General features: G+C 48.4%; 1 protein-coding gene across 2 annotated transcripts; it reads left to right on the top strand.

The window, feature by feature from the left end:
- The first annotated feature begins 2,446 nt into the window (after positions 1–2,446).
- Positions 2,447–18,689, top strand: SLC48A1 (solute carrier family 48 member 1). 2 transcript variants are annotated; one of them, XM_075133786.1, is made up of 5 exons: positions 2,592–2,646; positions 4,223–4,339; positions 4,590–4,739; positions 13,573–13,740; positions 15,700–18,689. In XM_075133786.1, the coding sequence occupies exons 2-5, from the start codon at positions 4,336–4,338 to the stop codon at positions 15,834–15,836; spliced, it is 459 nt and encodes a 152-aa protein (XP_074989887.1). In that variant the 5' UTR covers positions 2,592–2,646; positions 4,223–4,335; the 3' UTR covers positions 15,837–18,689. The 2 variants fall into 2 exon arrangements, with proteins under 2 accessions (XP_074989888.1, XP_074989887.1); XM_075133787.1 differs by lacking the exons at positions 4,223–4,339; positions 4,590–4,739 and having other exon boundaries at positions 2,447–2,646.
- Positions 18,690–18,998: the final 309 nt, after the last annotated feature.

The following is an 18,998-nucleotide window of genomic DNA, read 5'->3' as shown; positions in this document are numbered from 1 at the left end:
GTGACCGTGACCGATGCACGTTCAGCATCTCAGACGTGAGGTGTGTGCGGAATAATGTCCCACGGCGCAGCCCGAGAAATGCCGTCCCTCCTCCGAGCCCTGCGGTGAGCTCCCCCGTGAATTTTCCGATTCTTCAGCCAAGAATGTGATAAGGCTTTGGGTCGGTCGCACTGCATAAACATTTTCTCCGCTCTCAGATCCCATGACCTGCTCTTGAACTGGTGGAGCTGAAGCCTCAGCCACATCTCTCAGCCCCAGTGAACGTCAACCTTTACAGCCAGGCAGTGACTGGCCTCATCATCCCAGCCTCCAAAAAACCGGGGATCCTCCACATCCTCCCCACATGCTCCGATGGTTTGTCACTTGTTCCGCTCCACTCAGCGCTCGTTGCACCACGTCTGGATGCTGTGTCCAGTTTGGGGCCACCAGTATGATGTAGACATCAATGAACTGGAGTGAATTCAACGGAGGGCCACCAAGATGGTTGGAGGTCAGAGCCTGGTTGGAGGTTGGAGCCCGGTTGGAGGCTGGAGCTTCTCCACGAGGGAATGGGGCTTGTTCAACCCAAAGAAGAGAAGAGTTTTGGGGACACAATAACAGCAGCCTTGAGCTCCTACAAGGAGGTTATCGAGAAGATGGAGCCAGGTTCTCCATGGTGGTTCATGGCAGGAGGCTGAAACCAGAGGGGTTCACGTGGGGTGTATGGAGAAGCTCCATCCTTGGTGGTTTTCAAGACCTCGCTGGATAAAGAGGGAGGGAGGGAAGGGGAGATGTTAAAGCGATGTCTCAGGCTGAAAGGGAAGGAGGCTGCTGCCATCTAGAGCAGGGACGACTCTGCGTGCGGGCGCGGCAGCCAAACCGCACTTTCCCAGGCCTGGAAAGATCATCTTGGTAGAGACTAAACGCGGAAAATTAAGGAAAAACATTACGAGCTGGAATAGAGCAAGTAATGGATTCCCAGGCTCTGGGCAGAGCATCCGTCCCTGCCGTCCTTGAGCGGCTGACGATGCGCCGCTTACATAAGCGCAGTTAATAATTGATTTGAAATAGGTGGAAAAAACCCATTCCTGTCTCCATCATCATTGCAAGTTTCGGTCCCCCGGGTTTACGCGCAGCCAAACCCAGGCGGCAGCTCAGAACATGGGGAAAAAAAAAAAAAGCTTGGGAAAAAAAAGGAAAAAAAGGAAAAGAGAACGGAAACGCCCCAAAACTTTTTAAGAACTTTATTAGGTGTCCCCAAACCACAATCCCACAATCGAGCAGGATGGTGCTGGTTGAAGAAGGAAAACTCCCCGAAAGAGGAAGCGAAAGCCGCGCAGAGAACGTCCCCAACCCCACGTGCTCCCCCATCTCCCAGTGTCCCCCTGTCCTCATGCCTCCTGTGTCCCCCACCTAACCCCATGCCCCCCTGTCCCCCCACGCCCCCCTGTGCCTCCACAACCCTCCACGCCTCCATGTACCCTGTGCCCCTCATGCCCACCATGTCCCCCCATCTCCTCACCCTTGTGTCCCCACGGCCCCCCATGTCCCCACACACCCCCATGTCCCCACACCCCCATGCCCCCTTGTGCTCCCCACGCCACCACGTGTCTCCACGTCCCCTCCGTGTCCCCACCCCCCCATGCCTCCATGTCCCGTGTCCCTGTATAACCCATGACCCCCCGTGTCCCCACCCGTGTCCCCCCCACGCCCCCTCGTGTCCTCACTCCCTCATGTCCCCTTGTGTCCCTCATGCCCCCCGTGTCCCCATGCCCCCCCATGTCCCTTGTGTCCCCTCGTGTCCCCACCTGTGTCCCCACTCCCTCATGTCCACCTGTGTCCCCCATGCCCTCCATGTCCCCATGCCCCCATTCCCCACACCTGTCCCTCATGTCCCCTCGTGTCCCCACCCCTGTGTCCCCACGCCCCCTCGTGTCCCCACTCCCTCATGTCCCCTCGTGTCCCCACCCCTGTGTCCCCACGCCCCCTCGTGTCCCCACTCCCTCATGTCCCCTCGTGTCCCCACCCCTGTGTCCCCATGCCCCCTTGTGTCCTCACTCCCTCATGTCCCCTTGTGTCCCTCATGCCCCCCGTGTCCCCATGCCCCCCATGTCCCCATGCCCCCCATGTCCCACCCATGTCCCTCATGTCCCCTCGTGTCCCCACCCTGTGTCCCCACTCCCTCATGTCCCCTCGTGTCCCCACCCCTGTGTCCCCACTCCCTCATGTCCCCTCGTGTCCCCACCCGTGTCCCCACGCCCCCTCGTGTCCCCACCCCTGTGTCCCCCGTCCCTCACGTCCCCTCGTGTCCCCACCCCTGTGTCCCCACTCCCTCATGTCCCCTCGTGTCCCCACCCTTGTGTCCCCACGCCCCCCCCGCCGCGTCCCCGCCCCGGGCCTCCCCTCGGTCCCCCCGGCCGCCAGGGGGTGCGCTGGCGCGGGGCGGTGCCGGGGCGGTGCCGGGGCGGGGCGGTGGGCGGGGCCGGGTGTCGGCGGGCGGGGCGGCGCGGCGGCGCAGCAGCGCTCCGATGGCGGTGAGCCGGGCGCTCGCCCTCCGCCTGGCCTACGCGGCGGCCGGCGCCCTCATGGGCCTCTCGGCCTTCTTCACCTGGAGCCTGGCGCCGGCCTTCCGGCAGCCCGCCACGGCGGCGGCGGGGGGGCTCTCGGGTACGAGGTGGCGGGGGGAGGGCTGCGGGGGGGCCGGGGCGCCGCTGCCTGAGGTAACTCCCGCAGCGGGGCCCGCCGGTGGGTGCTGAGGGAGGGTGTGGGGGGGGCGGTGGTGGCGGGGGGCGGTGGTGGCGGGGGGCGGTGGTGGTGAGGGCGAGGAGCGGCTTCCCCGGGGGGTGACGGGCTGTGGAGTGGGCGGCTTCGCCTCAGAGCTGCTGCGGGTGGTCCCTGGGGTGAGGGGGGACAGGGCGGGGGGCGAGCAGCACTGCCCCGGGAGTGCAGGCCCCTCGGTCAGCACCCGTGAGGGTGGGCGCTTACCCCTCAGCAAGCGGCGCTTGTCCCTCATGTCCCTCCGTGTTCCCCCACCATGTCTCCGTGTCCCCCCGTCTTCCCTGTTCCCCACACCCCATGCCCCCCCCCGTGTCCCCCATGCCCCCCCCCGTGTCCCCCATGCCCCCCCCCGTGTCCCCCATGCCCCCCATGCTCCACCCATGTCCCTCATGTCCCCTCCTCTGTGTCCCCACGCCCTCTCGTGTCCCCGCTTCCTCATGTTCACCTGTGTCCCCCACGTCCCCCGTGTCCCCATGCCCCACCCCGTCCCTCATGTCCCTTTGTGTCCCCACACCCCCTCGTGTCCCCACTCCCTCATGTCCACCTGTGTTCCCCACACCCTCCCCGTGTCCCCATGCCCCCCATACCCCACCTCCCACCCATGGAGGTTGTGGGGACATGGGTGGGGACATAGGAGACATGGGTGGGTGCTTACCGAGGGGCTTGGGCACGTGCTCTTACCTCGCCAAAAATCACGAAGCGGCCTGAAAATGGAGCGAAGCCACAGCTTGTGCCTGGGCGGTGCGTGCGTGGGGATAGCGTTGACGCCCGGCCACCGGGCTTTCTTTGACTCCTGGTGGCGAAGCTGGCAAAACTGGGTTTGTGACATGGAGGGGGGGAAAGCTCCGTATGGCAGCTAGAGTAGATGACAACGGTTGTGATTTTGGGGCTTGGGTGGGCTACGCTCCATTTTGGGAAGTCTCCATGTGATGCTTTTGTGATCTGCGCAGGAACTCCTGACCTTCTGGAAGGACTTGTTGCGCTCTTAAGAGAATGACTTTTAATAAAAACTGTTTGGGAGACTTTAGCTCGCAGTGTCTGGCTGTATTTGCAACTTGAAATGCAAACCCCTGGTTTGTGGGACACGTTAACTGCATCTGTTGATACTCATCCCTTAGGAAAAAGGGAGTTAATTTGTGTATTTCATAATCTCACTAGTGAAGATGGAATTGTTCTAGTCTTCTCCTTGGTCCTAAGAAGGTTTTTGCAACGAAATCTAGCAAACTTGCTGTTTGTGGTGGAATAGCTTTAGTTAATGGTGTATAACTCACAACGTTATGGAGTGAAAACTTCGAAAAGTTTGAGGCATAAGTTGCGTGCGGCCATCAGAGTAAGCCCCATATTCTAGCCAGCATTGTTACTGAAAAGAGGATTTTATTTCAAAGTTACAGTTGAAAGCTTTGCTGACTTTCCTAGTAAATTTTTGGTCTGGGACCCTATATTTACATGTGCTCTGTATTTTCAGGAAAGAAAAGAAAAACGCCAGCCTCCTGATGTTTATATCCGCTGAAAGCTTCTGTGCCAAACGCTCTGAAATAGGCGTTTGGGCTACTTGTCCTAGAGGCCAGAAGCTGTAAAATGCGTCTCCATGTCCACTGAAATCAGTGAGATTCAGATGCTGACGTCGGTTATGGATCTTAGTTAATGATTGGGTTGGCGCAGAACATAGTCCTCTCTTGGTTTGTCAGCTCAGCAACCCAAGGGTTTCTCTGGCTGAACACCTGGAGGAAGACTAGAAAGATTGTAAAGAATCTGGCTTATTTCTGGTACGTGAGCAGCGCCAACGCTCCCGTGTATGTCTAGGTATTTACTCACCCTGCTGTGAGGTGCAGGGTTGTGGTTGTCTCTCTGCTTCCTCTCCCTCCAAAAATTTGTAATTCCAGCTGGAATTGGAATTAAGCAGAGCTCCAGCACCCTGCTTTACAAGGTGGCACAAGGGAAGTTGGAGTGGTGTACCCCAGAAATGCACAAGGAAATAGCAAGTAATATTTTATGCTGCATGCACGTGCTGTCTTTGTCTTCACAGAGGGATTTCAGAAGTCCACATTCTAGAAGGAGTTTGGTGAGAAAGCAGAGAGAGGAACCATCCTGTACTTTCTGTGCTGGATATATGCTGGATATGCTGGATAATCTAAGATTATTTAGGTTATTGTCTGCTGGGAGAAGGAGGCTGGTGTGCTGGTTAATTACCGGGTAATTCAAGCTAGTTAAGATAACGAGGAGCAAGGTAAGCAAGAAATGAAATTTAAAAAAAATGGTCATTTGTTAGGTTGGACTCTGAATTTGTGTGAACTTGCTCTCAAACATCTGTGAAATGCCTATAGGTAGAGTCGCAATAGGATCAAAAAGCCTGACAAACAGATTAAGCAATGTATGTTTTGGTGTTAGACAAAGCTGATTTAAGAGGTTTCTGTCATCTTAAATTCATGGCTGCTTTTTCCTGCCTTTCTGCTTTGTTTTTCTACCCCCTCAATGTCTCAATAGGTGAAATACGCTCCAAACATTTGAGATGAGACTTTTATTTTAGGCTCCCACCCCTGAACTGAGGATATATAGCGTGCTGTCTCACGAACGTTGTTATCCCCATGACAGAGGGGCCAGGAAGGAGTGGGAATAAAACCGCTCGTGTATGGGGAGGACCTTTTAAATTCCTTCTGCTGCCAGAGAGATGTTAAACTCAAGTTGTTGCTAGCCTTTACAAGTCGACATTTCATGTCCTGCACATTGGAGCCTGCATGGGTAGAGCTAAGTGGGTGCTTGTTTAGTTGTGGAAGAGTACCCAAAAAACCTCAAAAAGCCATGTTTTTTCATTGAAGTGCATTGAAGCTAAGGCTACTTGCTGAAGTAAGATTGTTCTAAGAAAAAAATTACGGTGTGTAGGAGGTTTGCATTATACTTAGACACTGTGGATATTTCAATTTCAGATAAGCAGGTGTTCACGGGGTTTGTTTCTGGCATACTTCATTAAATTGTTTTTTTTTATCGTAACATGCAAACTAGTACGTACTTCTACTGGCAGAGAATGGCAGGGAAGGAAGTGGGCGAGCTTCTGAAATTTTCCGCTGTGTAGACATTGCAAAGTTAATTGTCAGGCATTGTTTTGTGCCCTTTAGTCTACTAATAAACCTGTTGCAACTTTCTGCATGTTGTACAGGATAACATAATGCAGAAAGACGGCTTCTCCCCCAAAACGTGTGACCCAGCTGAAGTGCTGGGGTGCAGCGTGTGCGCTGCTGCAGCTGGCGTCATGAAGTCAAAACCCTGTGCTGGAGGCGGGTTTGCTGTGCTGGGTGGGTTCACTGTCTTTAGCACAAACGGGGTTTTTTGGCCCATACGTGCCTTTTTCATTCAGAAGCTTCAAAAAGTGATCTGAGCACCTGAGAGTGAGTTGCGGGTTGGGCTGCTGTAGTTGGGAGCTCTGACACCGTGGTGGGGGGGCAGAAAATTGTTTAGGCTGGTGTATTTGGCAGCTTTGCAGCAGTTGCTCGTTAATATGCCTGTGATTAAGCTGAGGCTGTGCCTGCCAGCCTTCTCTGCGAGTGTGTGTTTGTACATGTTTATCTAGTTTTAACTATCTTTCTGGTTTTCCCGTCACCTCCTGTGTGTTTGTCGTTGCTTTTCTCTTGCCTGTGTTGGTGAGATGGATTGCAGCCTGCTGCAGCTTTTGTGGATGTGCCTTTGGTTTGTCAGGGACGTGTGTTTTAGGATGTTTATCCATATACTTCCTCTCTGTAAGAAGTCCTGATTCCTGTCTCATTAGGAATCTATATCTTTCTCTTTGTAATCAGTTTATTTATCTCTTGCTTATCTTCTAGAGAACCTTTCCTGCTACATTTTGCATTAAAATCTGCCCTGCACTGCTGCTTGTACTAACTTTCACTTGCTCTGATACATTTCCTATAATTTAAAGTAAAGACTTCGGTATTTATTTTCTCCGAGTTCTAGCATTAAAGTTCTCTGGAGGGAAAATTGCCACAAACTGATGACTCTGTAACTAGAGCCGTCGGTTACCTCTAGTTATGAAACCAGAAGCATGTAATTTAAGGTGCTGAGCAAACTACCTTTCCAGTCTTTCCGGTTGGCTTTCATAATAACACCCCCCCACACAATGCCTAGTAAAATCAACTCACTGATCCTCAAAGTCTTAAACATGCCTCTGGGCATGCATACTTGGGAATTTTGGGATCATCTTAAATCAGATACAGACTTTGTGTATCATATCCTTGTTTTAAGCAGAAACACCCCATCGAGTGCTTCTGATAACCTGAGGGACAGCAACTTAATCGACTAATCACAGGACCCAGAAAGTCATTCCTGAGTTAATACTGTCTGTCTCGGTGGTTTGCCATTTAATTTTGAGCTAGTCACAGCGGCTTTTATAATTTACTGCTTGTTTGTATGTTTGACCTTCTCCCCTCACTGCCTTAAATTAATTTTTTTTTTCCTAAGTAGGCCATGAATCTCTAAGCAACTCTGATGTTTTCATTCTGCCAGAGGCAGTTTAAAAGAGAAGAAAGCAATTAAATGTTTTCAGGATGTATCCAGCCCTTTCCTGAGTGGCTTTTAATGTTCTTGTGTATGTATCTTCTCTTTTTTTTTTCTGCTCCAAAGAGACTTTATTGGCTGTTTCCAAGCTGCTCGGATATTTCTGGCAAAATATAAAGCTTGTGCTTTATGAATATAATGTGAATCACATATTAAAGCAGCTGCAAAGAAGATGAAACACAAAATGTACTTTTCTGACACTTAATATCTGATAAGTGAAAGTAGTAGAAGCTAGTTTATGCTGAACACAGTATCTGTTGCATACAAAAGTAGTGATTCTCTGAAGACTCTGATAACTAATCTAACTTGCATATACTAGATAAATTTATGCCAGTTGGCTTGTTCCCCATCCAGGGCTGGAAAAGCGTTGCAGTTATGGAGTAAAGCATTCTTAAATGTTTGGGTTTGCATATAAAATACTGCATACTGTTCGATTAAGGTTTGGCTCGTGACTGCTTTAGTCCGTTGTCTTAAGAAACGGAGAAAAGGGAGGGAAAGCACACTAAAAGAAAACGCAGAAGAGACTGCACGTGGCTTATGCTTAATCATAATTTAATTAAGCTGCGAGGAGAGAATGAGTCCCTCTAAGTGCTGCTGATGTGCTGGAAAATGTGGTGTTGTTTTCATCTTAAATGTGAGTGGTAGAGGCACAGAGCATCTGAAATCTGTAAATCTTGTTTCCTGCTTCTGAAAATGGCTGAGCAGACTCGGTGCTGAACAACAAGCTGAAACGCCAGGTTTTTCTCCTCGCACATGTGCGGCCCAGTCGGCTTTCCTCCGAACCGAAACGCCCTGGAATAGTAAAGCACTCGACTGCACGTGTCCAGAGGGAAATTTTGCCAAGTGAAAACCAGTTTTCACTAGAATACTCCAAAGACTCCTCTCCTTCGAGAGCTGTTTTCCTAAAATATTTCAGTGTTGATCCCCAGCTATTTTGGCAGAAGGGCTGTTCAAGAAAACCCATTTTTAACTTCTTCCAAAAACAGCTGAGGCTGAGCTAGCTTGGCTTTAGCTGCCGGAAGAAAACATTTTACCCTTTCAGGGAATCAACCAGGCAAGGCAAAGTTTTCAAAACTTGGAAATGGCAAAACGAACTTAGGTTGGCAAAGCTCAGGCTCCTTTTAGAGTAGGTATTTCTAATGCTCCAGCTGGAGTAATAGAGCGTGTACAAGAAGATTGTTTAGATGGAAAATGACTGAAGGCTTTGTAAGCACTCTGAAAAAAAAGTCTTCTAATTGGTCACCATAGACTTCATATTTTCCAGGACTATGCAAGTAGTTTTTAATGTTGTTTTTCACTTTTATTGTCATTTTGTTTGCCATCATTGTCTGCCACCATCAACACGCGTTTTGAGCTTCAGAAGGCTGGAATAAGAACTCTCATCGCAAAATAGCTTCTGTGTGTATGTGTTTGCTTGGTTCTTTTGGCCTCCGTTGCACATTTGTTGTGTTTTCCCAGAATCTGTAACACCCCTTCGTGTTGGACACAGTGTCCTACCGCGGCGTGCAAACGTGGCATGACACGCTTGGCCTCTGGCTGCTCTGACCTCAGGGAAGGCAGCTGTGCTGTTATTCCCCGTCAACAACGCGGCTTGTTTTGCTGGGACGGAAGAATCGGTCAGTGATGAGCAGGGGTCTGAGAAAACCTTTTGTTTGTCACAGTTTTTGTTTTTCTGTTTGGAGAAAGGGAAAGTTGTGTTTCACTTGACCTAAAGTATGCCAAACTTTCGAAAGGGCTTATCAAAATATTTGGATATTAGTGTTTTTCTGTACCAAGTTACAAACTGAGGGCGAGCCTGCCTTTGAACTTGCCCTTTAGAATTTATTTAAACTTGTTCCAAGTATGCTGTAAGTTTTTGTATTTTAAATATGAATTTGTCTTGTCAAAATACCTGTTAATTTCTGTTTAAAAAAACCTGCCTCCGTCAGTGTTGTTTCAGATGCACTCATGGTTGTTTGGTTGGCCAGTTTCCTTTTCCTGGAGCTTTGTGTACTTGGGGTAATTAGTTTTTGATTTAGAGGTAACTTTCCCATTGCTCTACGTCGGAAATCCCTTGATTGTGTCTCTTGAGCAGCTCTTATTTTAGGGTCGTTCCTAGCACGATGTGTGGGGTAAATCCACCAAGACAAATGTTTCTCTGAAACGGGTGCAAGATTTTTTGATGTTATTTTAAGCGGGTGATGTAACTGGAGCTGACAACCACCATTGCTACCCCAGGGCTACCTCTGCAGGTTCAGGTTTTGCTTCTGTGCAAAGTGCGATACCACCGGAGAATACGACTGCTGTTGTGGAGAAGGAGGGGATTTGGGGGAATCGCTTGAGGTGAAAAAGAAAAACTGGAGGTCCTGCAGTTAATCATTCCAGTCTTTAAATGAGACATAACTTTTATTTCCTACTCCAGTAAAACCTGTTTCTGTTGTACAGCTGAATGAGCTAGCTGTTCTTCTGTTACCTACATATAACTAATGGGTTTGTGTTAAACCTGCAAACCTTTTGCTCTCAAGGTCTACAAAGTGAGAGATTTCACATTAATTAAAAATGCTAGTATGGTTTCAGTTTCTCTGGGTGATAATGAAAGTCTCTTCTGTAAATCAGTACAACTAATTTGTTGTTCTCGCTACTTAGCTGAATAGGAGGTGATTTTTCTTTTCCTGAACCCAATTTCAGTTGAATTAAACATGAATCAAACGCTCCATTCCATCATTCATGGACACTTTTCCTCTGGAGTTAGTTAGAAATAGTGTGGGGGTTTTTTCCTGCTGAATGCCGTATGTAGATAAGCAGTTAACTTAAAAAAGGGTTTTTAGCAAAGGTAGACGTTTTCATGTTTTTAAGCGTTTGGTTAGTGATAACTATATTTATAATATACTCTGCTTAAATGAGATTCTCTGCAATAATTGTTTGTTTTCCTCATGTATTCAGACCCTGAGTTTGATTTGCCATGCCCTGCTCTTACGTAGCTTCATCCCACTTGGGGTGCCCCTTCTATTCACATGTCAACATCTGGATGGTGGTTTTGCTTTCTTTTGTGGCTGTTCCCTAGTTTTGAGCAGCGCTGGTGGGGTGTGGGTGCCCGTCCGAGTATGATCTCACAAGCTCAGGATGAGCAAATGGAGCAATTGAAAAAGCAAGTCCTGTTCTCATTTCTCCTACCTGTCCCTGAACGCGTACTGCCAATGTTCTCTATGCCAGCGTTGATGTTTTTCAGACAGTGTTGTGAGCTGATTTAACTTGGAATGCTTTTCTGCCATTTTAGGGAGGGGGAAAAAAAAAAGGAAAAATAAAAATCAACTGCTCTGCAAGCTGAATAGCCTCACCAAAGGATCTGAGTGCTGTAGGGGTGGAAGGGAAAGGAGGCAAACAAACGGCTGGAGCTGGAGGAGACTCCTTCCCCCTCCATTTCGCGTGATAACGAACATGATGTTGGCTGAGCTGCCTGTAAAAGGATACCCTCTGTTTAATGGCCGTGTGACCAAACTCGGTCCTTCAGCGCCTGGTGAAGTTGTCATGAGGCTTTTTTTGCTTAGTCACGTATGAGGCAGTTATTCTGGATGTTAAGAATTAACCCAACACAACCGTTTGCCAAATAGCTTCCTCTCAAGTGCTGTGTCAGGCTTTAGGGTCAGGGGACGGTGCAGGATCAGGCCTGGCAGCGGGGGGAAGGTCAAGTGACAGCTCACGCGCTGCCTCTGCTCTCCCCACGGAGACCTTTCAGAGCATCAGCGGCAGTTTTGGTGTGGAAACACCAGCAACTTGACTCAGCAGTTCAGACAAATTGTGCCAAGTCATCTGAAAGCGCCTAGGGGGAAGCAGCTTGTTTTGCTGACTGAAAAACCCGAGTTCCCCATTTTTAAAAAAAAAAATTATGGGTTGAACTTGCTCGAGCGCAAGCTTAAGGGTAATACAAAGTCGAGGAAGTGGTGATTTAGCAAGCTGAGTGATAGGCTTTTCCACCGAATCCCGTGGCAGGCTGTTTGAAAAGCATTGTCAACGCAATTATGGTCTTCATCTGCAGAGCTCCGAAATATCTTCTGCCAGCTTTGTGATCTCTAGCACGCGTGCGTAGTGGTGGCCTGTGTGGAAGTCATGGAAAAGCATCTGTAGCTGACTTGACGAGAGTCTCAGAATTAAAATCCTGACTGCCTGGAGCCAGAAAACGTGCTTAGATACCACTTAGGTACAGCGGGTCCGACCAGATGAAGTAATGGGCTGATTCTGCCTTTCCTGTTCGCTGTGATAAAAAGTCCATGAGCTCCATCTGTCCTGGATATCAGCACTTTACCCTTGGGTGTTTAGTTCACCCCGAGTGCTTTTCCTTTCGCTTTTACAGGGTTTTTCTTTTGAAGGTTGTCCTTTTTCCACCCACCTCTTTTGTGGGCCACTGTGGAGGGTATTTTAACTTTCTTTGCCCCATCCCAAGACATTGAAGAGGCAAAAAGCATTGCCAGGGTTCTCCTGGAACTGCCTTTGTGTATATTCAGCTCCATTTGATGTGCACCTGCAGTGCACCCCTTGTCCATGTGTCCGGCGAGGTCAGAAAACCTGCTAGAAATGAGCCGAAAGCTGCTCGGGAGCTGAACAGCGACTCTTGGCTGTGCTCATCTATCGGTTTTGACGCAGTTGTTTTCCTCTGTGCTATAACACGTTCTTTTAAGCCTTGGGAAGCTTTGTGTGTAATGACCGTATCCAGTAACAAATGAGCTCTGGCAAGACTTAGTATTAAAATGTTTATCTTGTAATGGGCAAGGCTGGTTTTCGCTTCCTTTGATGTCAGAAGTAGCCGCAGAGGGAGGTCTGTGTTATTGCAGGATACCATATGAAGCAGCCTGGTATTTTAGCAGTGGTGTCATTTTTTTTTTAATTATTTTTTTTTTTTCCCCTGCTGCCCTTAAAATAAAATCTGGAAAGGAGGTGGCAGTGAAGGAGGAACACAAGCCAGTTAGTTGCACCACTGGAGGTTCAAATTTCAGAAGTGCCGCAGAGGTCTTTGCCAAAATAGGTTGAGTTAGCAGCTTAAGAAGAGCTAATCATACTCTTCAGCGCTGCGACTTAAACAGAGGAACAGCTTGCTATAATTGGAGTTGGTGATGTTGCTTGTAGTTGGGATTGTATAATGGGGAACGACAGGCAGCCTTGTTCTGGCGGGTTATAAAAACTTTGACAGGCTTTAAGCACGTGAACGGACAGTTCTTCTGTTGAGTATCTCTTCTAATTTTTTTCTGAAGTGTAGTGGAAAGGTAGCAGTTTAGAACAAGATTAGGGAAGGATGCATTGCTTTTCCCTATATCAGAAACTGTTTACAGCTGTTATTTGGATGCTTTCATCCCTTTTTTTTTCTCCTCCGGTTTCCTCCTTTTAACAACGGAGTTGAAACTTGGTTATGGACTAGTCACCTGAGCTCAGGGAAATGCCTTTTGCTGTTCCTATTAAAGCCACAGTGAATTTGGCTGTTCTTAAAAAAAACCAACAACAACAACAAAACTATACGTGCTCAAATATTTGTCTGGTTATGTAATCCAGAGTTTTGGGCCAGATCCAGAAGTACAGAGTTAGATTTAGGCCACCTTAAACACTTAGTGAGTGTGCTTTGCCAAGTGTGAACTGTGTGTACGAATCATCTGGGAGCTGAACTTCTACACCCCTTTACTTGAAACATTTGAAGTGTTTGGAGGGGTTTTGTATAAATGAAGTTAACTAGAGATACGTTGGAGCTAAAAGACATGCTGTGAAACGCTGAGTGCTGAGCAGGTCCTGTGGATCTTGATTTCGGTGTCTAAAATCGGTGGTTACGTAGTGTTTCTCTTCATCATCGTCTCCATATGTAAAAGGGGCTGCCTGGCCTTTGTGAAAAGGTGCACTAATTCTTGCCAAGTGCTTGGCTTGCTGCGTGTAATGTCCTGAAAGCTGAATGCGGAATTAAATAAAACTGCACTGAGTATGCATTAAATGGGTCTATGCAAAACAGGAAAACAAGTTATTCGGGGGAATCCATTCAATAATGAAGCCCTTTCTGTGCCAGCCTGTAATCAAGATCTGTATCTTAGAGCCTGTGCAAAAGCAGGGAGTGCGGGGTGGTCGTGGAGAGCGATGCTTGCACAGGCAGCCATTTATTCTGATATTTCCCCTCTCTTTGCGGGGGACATGGCCATGACGCATTAGTGTTCCTTGGCGTTTGTATGGGGGTTTTGATGAGATGTATATTTATGAGACGCCTTTCTGTGTTGCAGTGTGATGCATGGTACTGATTCCCCTTGCTGTCTAATTGAGCAGGTGTTCTGGCGCTCTGGGCCCTAATCACGCATGTGATGTATGTGCAGGATTACTGGAGGACCTGGTTAAAAGGGCTGAGGTTCTTCCTCTTCATCGGGATCCTCTTCTCAGCTCTCTCAGTGGTGGGATTCTGCACATTCCTCGTTCTGGCCATCACCAAGCACCAGTGTAAGTACTTTGTGGCAGTAGGCAACTGGGAGAAATGACTAGCGATGCTGGGATTACTGGGATTGGATTTGAAGGAACAGAAGAGCCTGCAAAGCAGAGCTGGGGTGTGAATCTGGGGGAGCTCCTGCCGTCTCTTCGGAGAGGTGTTGAGAGGCTTTTGGGGAGGGGCTGCAAGAATGCCACTGCATTTCATTTTTCTGCTGTGGTACCTTGATGACACAAGGGGAATTCTGCTGCCCGATGAGTGCCTCTCCCTTAGGGCATCTTCTAATATTTGATAGCTGCCTTGATAGGCCTGGTCTATAGGATAGCTGGCAGGCAGTCCACATTTTCCAGCATTGTTTCCTATAGGAACTGGAATTTACTTATTTCTATGACAAATAAGGGGGGTGCTCTTAAACCTTGTCTCTTCAGCACTCATAAAGCAGGTGGGTGAGGATATTGAAATCCAAACACCAGTCAGCAGGGTGAAAATGCCTTCTACACTTAGTCAGCATATAAAGCTGTGTTGCTATAAAATATTTAACATTGTCTAAGGAGGGCTCACATAATTACTCCCAGTATTTGCTTGGCAATAGACCAAAGAGGGAAAGTTTGGGTTTTGTTTTTTTTAGAAGTTGTCTGTGTTTGTTGCTTGCTGCATTTGGGCTGGTAGCCACTAAGAGCCCTGTTGTTGTTGTACTCACGGTGGTGGGCAAGCTGTGTTGGGGTCACAACCCGCCAAAAGCCCTTGGCTTAGCCTAAATACGCTCCCTGTGGAGACTCGAGTGCTTCAGCCTAGTGGAAGGGTATGAAAATACTCGTACGCAATCATTAGAAATACAAATGTGAAAAGAAAACCAAATGTTTTTCACCACCTCCTTTCTTGGAGACATGAGGAAAAACTGGTTTTGGGACAGTTTGGGGTTTTTTAGGGAAATGGAAGTATTTTAGGGAAAGCCCTAATTTTTGGGGAAAGTAGAACATCTGCGTAGGCTATTTATGCATGGAAAGTTTAGGACTGCTGCATTTAATGAGTGGGATTTACTGAGTAAGTATTGTTTTGTGTATGATTCAAAAAAATTATCTATCTTTATTTTTTAATAATGACCAGGCAGCTTGTACTTAGAGGTGGAATTGTTTTACGCTTTAGGTTATGTAAGTGCATTTCAAAATTGTTAACGTCTCTAGAACAAAAAGACCTAAATGTTGAAAATAAATACAAAGACTGCTGACATGCACTCAAAAAGGAGAACCATACCCACTTGACTTCAAAGTAATCCCTAAGTAGAGGCAGTTTTATAATAGATAAAGAAGAAATGTGATCATTTGCAAAGATTCTCTAAAAAGAGGCTGTTCATGTCATTCACTAATGTGTGAGTATCACAGCACTGTTTTGAAGACCGGCAGTACAGGTTGAAGTGCACCAGTATTATACATTAAATGTCGGTCACAACGATTGGTAAAAGCATTTTTGGAAGGAGGATATATTTTATTTCTTGTTTTCCCCCCGAGATGTGCAGATTTCCTCTCTCCCTGCCACGGCGGAGGAGAAGGGAATAGTAGTAAGGCAGGGTGAGAGAAATGAAGAACTGCAGGTTGAGGTTGTTTTCTTGAGCCACATGTTTCTGCCATCCAGGAATTCACACAAACCCCATCCTTTGGGCCCTAAGCCCGGAGAGTTTGGGGTGGCTGAGCGGGTGACCTCGCAGCTCCTAGGATCTGCCTCTCAAGAGATAATAAGGACCTTCTTCAGACTGTGACCAGAATGCTTTCCTGTGGCAGAGAGGAGGAAATTTTACCATCTGAGTCAAGAGAGCTGGGATAAGGCACCGATTAAGCCTTGCTCGCAGAACAGGATCTTTAGATGCAGGCTGAAAAGCTCCCAGGAACTGGGGGGCTGGGTTGGGTTCTTCCTGGCCAGACTGCACGAGGGATAAATGGGATTTTTAAATGCATCTGTGTCCTTTTCTCTCCTAGCCCTGACTGATCCCAGAAGCTACTACCTGTCGTGCGTCTGGAGTTTCATCTCCTTGAAATGGGCCTTCCTGCTCAGTTTGTACGCTTACCGGTACAGGAATGAGTTTGCAGACATCAGTATCCTCAGTGACTTCTAACGCTTGGACTTCAATCCCGTCTGAAGGTGCTGGATGTTTGAATTGCCCCCCAAAGGCATGGTACATGCAAGAGGCGTACGAGAGGCGGAGAAGGAACCCACCCAGTGCTGCTTGGTTTGTCTGTCTGCAGTAGGGGTTTTTCCTAATTGCTTTTACTCAACCATTTAAAGTTTGGCTAATGGTGTCAATCTAGTCTTTCTGTAACTTCCCTGGGAGTCCCTGTGTCTGGTAGTGAGGTGAAAGACTCCACATGCTTACACACGGCAGGCCTAGATCCACCCTTTGCGTTGCCCCGAGGTCCAGGGGAGCTTTCAAGTGGGGAGGAGGTCCTGGGCCCTCCAGGAGCTGTAGGTTCATACCTCATGGATGCAGCACCCCGACATCTTGTCCTTCTGAGTGCATCACCAGCTTGCTTCAGGTGGGTGCCCCAGATGCGTGTGGCAAAGAACCCTGCTGCGTGAAAGTCGGCTCCTCTTGCGCTGCCCTGTTCCTCAAAGAGAAAGGGAGAGATGAGCCTTTCTTCGTGGCAGAAGTCCCTACGTACCTTCCAGCCAGTACCCCGCATCTTCCCGTATTTTCTTTTTACCCGTTGTACACAAAGTCAGCGCTCTCCTGTGGTCTGGACGAGCCCCAAGGGACGGGCCAGCAGCAGAGGAGCACTAGTCATCTCAAGGCTCTGCCAGAGGCGGGGAATGCTGATTCTGGCTGCTATCCAGGATCATTGTAAAAAGGAAGTTAATACTATATTTAACGCTCAAATTTGTAGCACGTAGAATGAGGTGTTTGGGTGAAAGATGCACTGGGCAAAGGCTTACCTACCTGAACCTCTGGAGAAACATGAATATGATTCTTCTAAAAAAAAAAAAAAAAATCTTTTTGTAGGCAGTACTGTGTTTCCTTTTCTTTGCTCAGCTTCCCTGCGACAGTCAGCGGGATGAGGGAGGCGAGGAGACATGGTACTCAAAAATAAGGAAGGTATCCAGAGTCAGCATCCAGGAAGCCTCTGTAACGAGCGCCACCGGCATAATGCAACCATAGATAAATTGCTGTGAGTTAAGAGGTGACAGGTCTACACTCATGGGTGTGCTGGAAGCAGCTGGGCTTGCCCAGCATGTCCTTTGCCCGCCGGCAGCGGAGCCTTCCCTCTGCGGTTCAGCCGTGCGTGGCACTGCTTGTGCAAACCTGAAACCTGGGTGGGTTTCGTGACCTCTTTAATCCCTGTGTTTTGCTCCCTGCCGGCAGCTACCCTGAGAAGCTTGAAACCTTCAAGCGTTTACATCTTGCCTTGTTAACTGTATGTTCTTCAGACCAGCTAGAGGTTTTGGGCTGCTGCTCTGGCAGAATCCAGGCCGGTGTTTTGCCATGTCGGGCAGATGGTGCTGGCTACTATAAACTGGAAATGGCAACTTCCATGAATAATTCTACAGGTGGGTGAGAAGAGAGGCAGGAGAAGCCCCTTCCCTTGCAGACCGATGGAAGATGAACTAGGCAGGTATTCGAAGGAGTCTGCAGACACAGTTGTCCTGCCACTTCTCTAGGTGCTGCTGGAGCCTTCCCTGAAGGGGATTTTGGCAATCTGTGGCAGGGGGTGGGTGACGGGACCTGCTCAGGGTTTTGTGACCGAGTGAGGTGCGAGTGGAATGTCCTACGTGCTCTGTAGTCAGCCCAGCTTTCTCTCATGCCGCACAAAACTCCCAGTTGTCTGTTGGGGTGTATCTTGGACTGTGCTTTCTGTTACCTTATCCTAGTTACCTGACTTAGCTGTGTTTGAATCCCTCCCCGCACTCAAAGGCTCCATCCACACCTTCACTGGTCTGTGTTTTGCTTTGGAAGATGCCTGGTTCAAGCACACAGTAATTCATTTGAGCTGTTGAGGGGATTTTGGAAGTGTTTGACGCCACCCGTTGATAGCGTTCCCGGGTTTCTTGGGTGGGAAGATCCTCAGGTGACTTAACGAGATCGAGGAACACCTTTGGGTCAGCTTGTAAATGGAGGTTGGAGCCAGCTTTTGCCAGGGGACCTGCTGGAGTCATTAAACCCAGACAAAGGCTGCGAATGTGAAATGCGCTTACTTATGAGATTAATACTCAGGCTTTTAAATACTAAAATCTCCCTTACTGCTGACGTCAGGCTGCCAGCATGCCTGGCAGGGGATGGAATGGCTCATCTCGCTTCTCTGCCCAAAGCCGTGGCACCCACTGTGGAGTTTGCAGGGGTTTTAGCATCGGGCGTTTCAATAAGCCATCTCTCCTCTTACGTTTCCCCAGCACAACACTGCCCACACATTTGCTGTGCCGGTGCAAGCCCCAGCTCTGAAAACGGGATTGTGGTGTGCTTGGGACGCAGAAGTCCCGACACTGGTCAGACTGGTGGAGCTCTGCTACTGCCTTTCAGCAAAACGTTGTCCCTGTCTGTCACTGAAGTACAGAGCCCTCCTGTCTGCGCGCCACTGGCATCTCGTAGCGGCACGTCAGGGGCTCCTTTCTTGGGCACGTGGGCAAAGTCCTATCAGCTTACCCCCGAGATTTTTAAAGTTTATTTTTGTGACTGTAAAGTCTGCCTACAAACAGCTCACTAATCTAACCCCCGTTTTCTCCCTGACATGTTTTAGCTCTGGAATTTATACTTGCATCTCAGCTTTTTAAAAGATTGTGTATGTAAATATATAATATATTTTTACATTGTTTATGCTTCGTTTGCACGCTTGGTGTAAGATTGGTCCTGCAGTGGGATGATGTAATTCACAGTGGGGTTCATTTGCGTGTATCCCAGTGTCTCCTTGTACTAAACCACACTATAACTTGTATGTGACACCACAGTAAGAGCAGAAATACAGTCGTCTTTCTCACCAAACCAAGTGTCTGGAGTGATTTTTCCCTATCAAGTTGTTAAATTCTCTCTCTCTCCCTGCCTTGATGACAACCTGCAGGAGCATCACTCTTTGTGGGAAGGACGGGTGAATTGTACGGAACATTTTGCTTTTGGGGGTGATGTGGAGCCCCAGCATTTAACTCTGTTGTGCTCTGTCCCTTGCATCTTTATCAGCACCCTCAACGTCTGGATCCACAGGTAGCGATGCCCAATGCGTTTTTTCCCCCCCTCCCCACAAATCCCTTTGCACTTTGGGGCTTGAGCACGAAAGAATTTTTGAGCAAGCGATGT

Source organism: Calonectris borealis, chromosome 30, assembly GCF_964195595.1.
Source record: "Calonectris borealis chromosome 30, bCalBor7.hap1.2, whole genome shotgun sequence".
Lineage (NCBI taxonomy): Eukaryota > Metazoa > Chordata > Aves > Procellariiformes > Procellariidae > Calonectris > Calonectris borealis.
This window is presented reverse-complemented; position numbering and strand designations above follow the sequence as displayed.